The sequence below is a fragment of the Montipora capricornis genome, chromosome 14 (genome assembly GCF_036669925.1).
Source record: "Montipora capricornis isolate CH-2021 chromosome 14, ASM3666992v2, whole genome shotgun sequence".
Taxonomy (NCBI): Eukaryota; Metazoa; Cnidaria; class Anthozoa; order Scleractinia; family Acroporidae; genus Montipora; species Montipora capricornis.
In genome coordinates this window covers 30,303,205-30,312,246 of record NC_090896.1, presented here as the reverse complement: position 1 = coordinate 30,312,246, position 9,042 = coordinate 30,303,205, and the positions used below count along the sequence as shown (strand labels likewise).

Sequence of the window (9,042 nt, the reverse complement as noted above, 5' to 3'; positions counted from 1 at the left end):
GATGAGAATTAACAGGAGGCGCGGTCGCTTATCGTGGACTCCCATGGATCTGTAGGAACGAGCGAGGACGTTGTCCGCCCCACTGGACTCACACAAAAACGGACTTTGAGAAAAGTCTACTGGATCTGTTGCTGGACGGTATGCTTTTCGTCATTGGTTACGTCACTACGAAGTCACGTGAGATAGAGCGCGCGAAACCAGAGCTTGCCGAAACCAGAGCTTGTATTTTCAGAATACCCTGCGAGCAGTTGGTTTCTCCTACGCTTCCCGAGAGACATCATAGCAATAATTTTTTAAAGCGGTAATTGTTATTTCTCGTGTTATCCTCATTGCTACAGTTTTCTATGTTGTTTTCACAGGAAGAGCAGAATATTGGAAAGTTTCGAGATGGCTTGTAAGACGCAATGTAGGTTGACAGAGACAGACAAGAGTGATAGACAGGTAGTGTTACCTTCCATAGCGCATCATGAAACAGGCAGCTTGACTAACAACAACAAAAACACATCAAAAAGTACGAGTTCTTTTTAAGTATTCAATAATGTATATGTCGTCCTGTGAAAATGTCATACCAATAAGGGCATGAGCACTTCACGCTGGAGTAAGGGGGTATTTACACGATAAGGTACGAACTCTGACCGGTATGAACTTGTACCAGCATGATTTTTGAAACCGTTTACATGAAACTGGCCTGGAAGAAATAAGCTGAAATACTATCTTTTGTCTAATAAGTACATCGCTGACCCAAAAAGCATACAGGCTTGAAAGTTCTGGACCCGGTCTGAGATTTGTTGTCATTTACATGAGAACGTTACGAACTCAGACCGGTACGAGAGTTTCTCGTCTCGACGAAGTCAGACTGGTTTGAGTTCATTGTCAGGCCGATCTCATATAAACGCAAAAGAAAGGAAATGTATGCAGGCCCGATCCGACCTCATGCTGGTCTGAGTTCGTCCCGGTCTCATGCAAATGCCCCCTTAGTCTTTCATTTTTTGAGTCTTTCTTATCAACACGTAAAGGTTGTTACCACGAATTCAATCATGACATGCTTCCTCTTCGTTGTTCAACGTGAAACAGATGGAATGATTGCAAATAACGACGCTTTAATATTTGAATATGCCAATAGAAAATGCGCTATTTAAGGAGGCTCGAAATAGTTTCTCCTTTTTTCAAACAAATAAACATATTCTGTCCTTAGATACAGTTAGGGCAAGTCAATAAAGAAGGAGGTGGGATGGAGGACTTACAGAACAGACTTTCAAAGGCAAGAGGGACATATATTAGGCTAATTAAGATCTGGAACTCCAAGAGCATCTCAAAGAGAACGAAGATGAAACTGTACAAGACCCTCGTCTTGCCTGTATTGATGTATGGATGTGAGACCTGGAAAATGACCAAGAGCGATGAACATGTTCTCAACGTGTTTCAAAACAAATGCCTCCGGAAGATTCACAACATCACGACCAAAGAGTTACTAGCCAGAGCGGAAATGTCACCAGTGAGTCAGGAAGTAAAGAGAAGAAGATGGATGTTCATTGGGCACATTCTAAGGCAGGACAGAGCGAGCGATACAAGGACGGCGTTAAATTGGAGACCGGAGGGAAAAAGAAAGAGGGGGAGACCAAAGACAACGTGGAGAAGGACCGTTGAGAGGGAGATGAAAGAAGGAGGATGGGGTTCGTGGGAAGAGGTGAGGGGCGTTGCGGTAGACAGACAGACATGGAAAGCTTCTGTGGAGGCCCTATGTGCCACCTGGCACGCGGAGGATAGGTAACAGGGTAACAATCATATCAAGACGAAATTTGGCCAGGGTATTAAGTACCTATTGTAGATTTCTCACATTATGTTTTCCCCCAAAATAATGTTACCATGGCAACGATATTAGGCATTTCTTTGAGCCTTAAAATCAACATATGTGGTCCTTTTTGAAGAAACAGGACGGTGAAATTTTCCCATTCAGCGTTACCAGATAATGTTAGAAATACTCTCTAAAATATTTAAAATTCAACAAAATCTGTAGGTCAGTTTTTCAGAAAAATAAGTTTTTTTGAATTGTGTCTTCACCTACAGAATTTTTTTAAATGTGAAAGACAAACGGTTTAAATTAATCTAAGCAAACGTGCAAAAAATGAAAAAAATTCACCGTCCAGAAGCAGAGATATAAACAAGTAAAGTTGCAAAATCAGGAAAAATTAGGGGGTTACAAGATCAGCATTTACGCATGCGTCACCCGTTCATTCGAGTCCGCGCGCGAGTGGAGCTACAGGTCAACACAAACGGATTTAAGTAACTATTAAACCGTTTAAGTAGAATTTTCGTAGTTTTCGTGAATAGGAGATGTCTGCTTATATGCCATGTACATAGGAATTGGAGAAAGGTAAGCGAAATTAGCGGTATTTGTTTATTTCTGGTGACCCATTTAAATCATGATCTGACGCAAGCAGCTTACGAATTGCGTGTGTGGCTTACGCGCGCGCGCTCAACTGAAAACCCTTTCGAGCCTCCCTAAATTCATTACCATTACCATTAATTTCTGGGGGTTGACATCTCCATTACGGAGAACAATGGAACCAATGGAACTTTTTAACCCTGTCTTTAGTTCCGAATTCCCGTTACTCGAGGTAGAAAAGTATTCAAAGGTGGGGGTGCAAACGTACTACGATTTTCCAGTCCCCTTTGGTTGGGGCTGGAGGCGAAGCAATTCGTCGATTCACGGTTTACATGATGGAGCTGCACCTTATGGAGGAAAATGCTTAATTTTGGGAAAGATTTTCTACAAAAACGTTTTTTTCCCAAAGGGTTTGAATTGGGTACAACATTGAGTTAGCCAATTTGGTCTATTGTTCAGTTTTCCCGCAAAACTAGGTCTAAAAATAGACGCTAAAATAGACGTTAATGAGGACGAGGCCAATTGGGGAAATATTACTCTTGGGTGATGGACTCTGGTGCGAGCCACCTTAACCACAGAAAGAAAGATTTGTGATCAAACGACTCGATGCTCAGCCATTCGCTCGATCTGACAATGGGTTAACGCTCGAAACCTCATGCAGCTCCGTCTTTCTTAAAGTGCCCATCACCTCAAATCACATTTCCTCTTAATTTAGTCTCCGAAATCATCCCAAATACATCGTGTTGTTTTTAGAACCTTTTGATTGCAATTTCACTTTTTTATTGGCTTTGAAAGACGAGAAGAGTGGTCATACTTTGATCAATAACCGAGCAATGAAAGGGGAATCGGTTCGATGCCCAGTTGACGTCACCAATTAATTTGCCTTGCTGTTTTTAAGGAACTAGCAGTTTGTGACGTCAACCCTTCATTACTCGGTTATTGATCAAAGTATGATCACTTTTCCTGTCTTTCAAAACCAAAAAAAAAAATGAAATTTCATTCAAAAGTTTCTTAAATAACACGATGTCTTTGGGACGATTTCGGAAAATAAATAAAGTGGAAAAGTGTTTGTGGTGATAAACACTTTAAGGAAGTTAATTTTTAATTTGATCAACTCGTTTTATAAAACCAAAATTTCCGTGTTTCACTCTCCACCGACGCAGCACTACATATTCTTTAGAAATTTACTCCTTCATTCTACAATTTATAATCGACTTGCCAGCGAAGAAAAAGTAACGAAGAGAAGCATGAGCCCATGAGTAGGAGCGTCCCTATGCACTATATCCTTGAGTCAACTTTTGCGCGTATCTCTATTTTTAGAACTGCCTTTTTATTCAGGCAGCGGTGAACCCGTTTAGTGAGAGATGACTCTACAATAAAGGGAAAGGAAAAGTGGCGTCTCTCAGGATCCCAAAAGTAGGAGCTTGCCTCTCCAATACAAGCGCAATCAGTCAACTTTGCAAATATCTTTCTATTTTTAGAACGCCACGAGTTCTTTGGCTCTGCACGCACTGTTTAGAATGGCCAACCAGAATAAAATCATTGTCAAACGAAGACAAAAATAGCAAAAACAATGTATGCAAATTGTGAAAATCGCGTCGCCTGCTGAAGGGTTAGTTCAATTAACGAAGTCAACGTTATAAATTTAATAAATACAATAGGAACTATAAGGCAATAACACGCTGCCAATGTAAACGAGTATTCAACAAGAGCTAGGCAATACCCCTTCTCCTTTGGTCAAAACGTGTTGCGTGCAGTTTTGTAAAGGTACCTGTCGTTTTTGTTCGATGAGTCCACGGTGTCCGTTTCTGTGTGCCATGGGGTGAGAAATTATCATTAATTTTTCCTTGGGAGGATGGCCAGTAAAGAGTCGTAAATTTAATAAAAATAAATTTTATCTTCTTTCTCTTCGCGCTCAACAAATAACGAACGAACAGAATGATATTTGAAAGCATAAATGGATAAACACAAGGGGGAAAATAACCTTCGAGTGAGAATTTCAATCTAACGTTTGAGCCATCGCTTGATGGCGTAGACACAATTAGGATACATTACACCTAAAATTTCGTCACGAAACTTGTAATATCACGCAACTCTGCAAACAGAAGTCACGTAACCGTGTTAACATTCTTCCTCGTCTTCTTCGGCTATATCGTGAAGAACTGTGAGGTCACAAATTCCCATGTCCCATGATGTTTTGCTCATAAATCTTTTTCGAAAGCGTTTAGTTGGTTTGCTAACAGTCTTTTGTCGCTTTGGCTTTTTGAAATGTCTAAACAGGCTTGGTAATGTGCTTGACTCGTCTGGCATCTGAAATACGAACAATCAAAAGCTGTTAATCGACCAGTCAGCCTGTTTGCTGTAGGGGGCTTAAACGTTACGGCATCGCCACAAGAGCCAATCACCAGGAGAGTCTGGAGTGCCTATCTTTGAGTAACCCTGCGACACTAGTTTTCCCGACCCGAAGCCAAAATTCCCTCAAAACAACTCATGCGGAACTTAAACACCCGGAAGTTATTCCAACACCCGTCTTAAATTGCGTGGTCTCGGAAGATGCCGTGATGTTAACCTAGAATGGAAATTATACGTTGCTCGGTGAGCAGGGATGGGCCAGTGATGAGAGCACTCGCCTCCTGTTATTGTGGCCCGGGTTCGATTCCCTGGTTTTGCGTCACTTGTGGGTTGAGTTTGTTGGCTCTCTACTCTGCTTCAAGAAGCTTTTCTCTGTGAACTCCAGTTTTTCCCTCTCCTCAAAAAACCAACCTACCATTTGATGTTTGATTTGATTTGATTTCTGTGCAGTGCCAAAGCATTAGCACCCCCGCGCTAAATTGCTGAGCAGCGGTTTTCGTTAAAACAATGGTTTGCTGGGGGTGCTCAGTCTCGCGGGCTCAGAAATACAATACAATAGACCCTTCTCCAAAAAGGCGGCAACGGATTTAATCGAGTTAAACTTGAACTGAATGAAAAACTGACACCAGAAATAGAAAGAAGACCTTTACTTTAGTCCCCCTGCAAAGTTTCAGCGTATTAGTTGTTATATCAACGGAGAAAATGTAAGTTGGATGAAACTTACATTTATACCCCCAGTCATACAAACCTCTATAAGTTGTAGGTATTGCGTGTACCCCCGTTCATACGAACGTCTGTAAATTTTTCATTTTTCAACTTACATTTTCTCAGCTGATATAACAACTCGTACGTTGAAACTTTGTAGGGTTACTAAAGTAAAGTTGTTCTATCTAGTGCTCGTATACGTTTTTAATTTTCACTTATTTGAAATTTCGGCCGCCATATCATTTTGGAGGATCTATTGACACCAAAACAAACGTTATCGGCTGATCGCCGTCATGTTGGATGACATACACATAGTTCCCATATGAAGTTGGGTGTAATCTACCTAAAGGAACCCTATAGTTACGACGGCGTCGTCAAAAAAAAAAAACCATAAATTCAAAGTGGTATTTACGTTTCCGACTTTTTTTTTCGTGAATATCCCATTTTGTTCAGTTTCGACGAACTAACCTAAATGGCCAGAGAAACATGACAGGAATGGCACCGAGGATGCCAACGAACTTTACCAAACCCTCTACTTTTATCCTGTGAATCGTAACAGCAAATGGCTTGAACCAAGGTGTCTTATCAAAACTCCATGAAATAAGATCGTCCGGGTCAGAGTAGTGCGCAGAAAGACCGTTGTTGCCAGGCGACTACAGTTTCAAAAACCTGGGTGCAAGGAATCCTTACAGACAAATGAGCAGTGCATCGTATTAGTGAAAGAATTAAAGAACGAAGACGCGTGACGCGTGACTGTTGTTGTTATGGACAAGAAAGAGCCGCGAGAGTCACGTCACTACGAGAAAATGGACTCACGTTGTACGGACAGACATCCATGGACAGACAGACATACAAAGTACTCAAAGGAGACCCAACACGAACACTTCAACGACGACTGAACAACCTGTTTGAACCGATGGATGAGCCTATCAACATCAGGGGTGGGTGGTCAGGCTCTACTACAGACTGAGGTGCTACGTAGCACAACCACCGAAGAAACCACACAACCCAACATACCAAACGGCGCACCACCGCATGGCACACCGGTGGCTCAGTTCGTTGAGCATGGAGCTGTCATGCAGGAGTTTGCAGGTTTGAACCCCGGCCGGATCAACACTCAGGATCTTAAAATGATCGAGGAGAAAGTGCTGCCTTTGTAATCTCATCAGCAAATGGTTAGACTTTCAAGTCTTTTCGGATAAGGACTAAAAAAATGTACGCCCTGTCTCACAAATATCCTCCATGTTCAAATGATAAGTTCCCTGTGGGACGTCAATGAACCCACACACTATTCGAGAAGAGTAGGGGATGGATTCCCCGACGTTGTGGCTGACCTGTTCTCTCCAGTAGAAGTGGCCGGCTTGGCGTGATGTCTCTAAAAAGGTTTATATGGTGTATGAGTCCGCCTTAGCAGAAACAGCCGTAAGTCAAAAAAGGACTTTGCCGAGTGCTGCCGCGAACAGATCTGTAGTTTCCCTCTGTGGGTCTCCAATGACGAACTATCCAAACATTTGGGTACTACTTTCAAACCACGGTCCGACGAATCCCCATACTCACCTCAGTCTACAGAGACCTTTACTGACTATCAAGACGGTGTTGACACCTGACGACCAGAAGATCGTTTCATTCGACGTGAAATAACTTTTAATCAGAATTTCAATTCGACTGCACAAAGACGGCCGATGGAGAACTCGACTGCCAAGTTATCACTAACTATGGCCGACTAATAACTAATACTAATACTAATAATAAATAATAATAATAATAATAATAATAATAATAATAATAATATATTTACTAATAATTTATTCACGTCTATCGCGCGTGTTACATAGTAAGATGCTTACTCACGCATCACAGAATGGAAAAACTAATTACAATAAGCTTATGTAAAATCAATGTGGGTAGATAAATGACAACAATAGCTTATAATAACAATAATAGGAAATAGACTAACTCTAGTATATAACAAGTAGACTAACAATGAAAGGTATGATTACAATTATGTAAAAATATTAGTTGTAGTGACTATAGGCCTCTCTGAACAGATGGGTTTTTGAGCAGGCGCTTGAAATGATCTAAATTACTGGCATTACGGATATCGCAGGGGAGATTGTTTCACACTTTGGGTATCCCACAAGTAAAGGTAGCAAGACTTAAAAGTAGGATATTTCAGGAACAGTGTGTTCACAGAAGATCTGGGATTATATCTAGGGGATTGACTTAGGCAGCAAATGTTCTGATATATACAAATGGGCAAGTCCATAAGGAGCCGTTTAAAGACAAAAAGTAAAATTTTAAACTGTATTCTATAAGTAATAGGTAACCAGTGAAGACTGTACAAAGAAGGAGTAATATGATCGAATCGACTAACATTGCAGATAAGACGTGCAGCTGCTTTTTGCGCACGTTGGATTTGTGCAGCTGGTTGTTGGGTAACCCATATAGGAGACTATTACAATAGTCCAAGCGACTAGTCACGAAAGCATTCACTACAATTTCTGTGCATTCCACACTGAGAAACTCTCTAATTCTCCTAACGTTAAATAAATGGAAGAATGCGGCCTTACATATGTTATTTACGTGGGTGTCCATTTTTAAATGTCCATCGAACCAGCACGCCGGTGTCAGAGTCACACTTTCACCAACTTGCAGGGTGTTTATGGTTACTTTAGCGAGTTGTTGTCGTGGGCCAATAATGAACTCCATGATGAACTCCGTTTTGCCATAATTCGATCTTAATTAAACACCCAAACCGGCCTAAACCGGCCAGACTTAGTATGATTTTATGATTTTACTTGTCAATGGGGAACTCCTGGGAGTCAATCCCCGGGAGTCAATGGGTTAACCTGTCCCGGAGCATCCATTCCCTGATGTCGGCAATGCGGTGTTGCATGGCCTCAACAGCAGCGGACCCCGGAAAGTCAAGTCAGCCTCTTGTTCGAACAAAGACTTTGCTGACCGGAACATCTTACGCTGGTCAGCTCTGTTCTTTTGTATAACAGTGAAGTAGTAGTCAATCCTTGCTCCTTTTGTGGAAGTAGCCTGATTTTTCTTGGCTTTAAAGTCTAAGAAATCACTGTGTAGTCTTGTTTTGCTCCATTTCCTTTCAGCACGCCGTAGTTCCTTTTTTGCAGACTTCACTTCCTGATTGAACCCGTCCAGGGAACAGTTGGTCTTTTAGTGATAGTCTTTGTGATAGCAGGAGCATGACGGTCTAGAGCTGACATAAGCGTATTGTTGTATGCAGTCACCAGATCACCTAAACTGTACGATAGTAGTTAATGGAGTTGTTGAACCTCTGCCTTTCCTCTACCTACTTCCAGCACAACTAGGTTGCGATTCGCCCAACAGAATCTCAGGCGAGACCAAGTACCTAGACAACGTCTTCAGGAAGAATAAGTACCACAACATATAACTGATCAGAGTGATCAGGGATGGGGTAGTGGTGAGAGCACTCGCCTCCCACCAATGTGGCCCGGGCTCGCTTCCCAGACTTGATATCAAATGTGGGTCTCTACTCTGCTCTGAGAGGTTTTTCTCCGGGTACTCCGGTTTTCCTATCTCCTCAAAAACCAACCTAAGAGTTGATTAGACTT

The 9,042-nt window shown here is 41.8% G+C and overlaps 1 protein-coding gene across 1 annotated transcript in view; it reads right to left on the bottom strand.

Moving 5' to 3' along the window:
* Positions 1 to 4,425: 4,425 nt before the first annotated feature.
* LOC138031855 (serine-arginine protein 55-like) overlaps positions 4,426 to 9,042 on the bottom strand; it is a 7,420-nt gene continuing 2,803 nt past the window's right edge. The window contains exon 3 of the mRNA XM_068879476.1: positions 4,426 to 4,696. Coding sequence (XP_068735577.1) covers positions 4,508 to 4,696 — 189 coding nt within the window. The 3' untranslated portion in view covers positions 4,426 to 4,507. The remainder of the gene's footprint in view (positions 4,697 to 9,042) is intronic.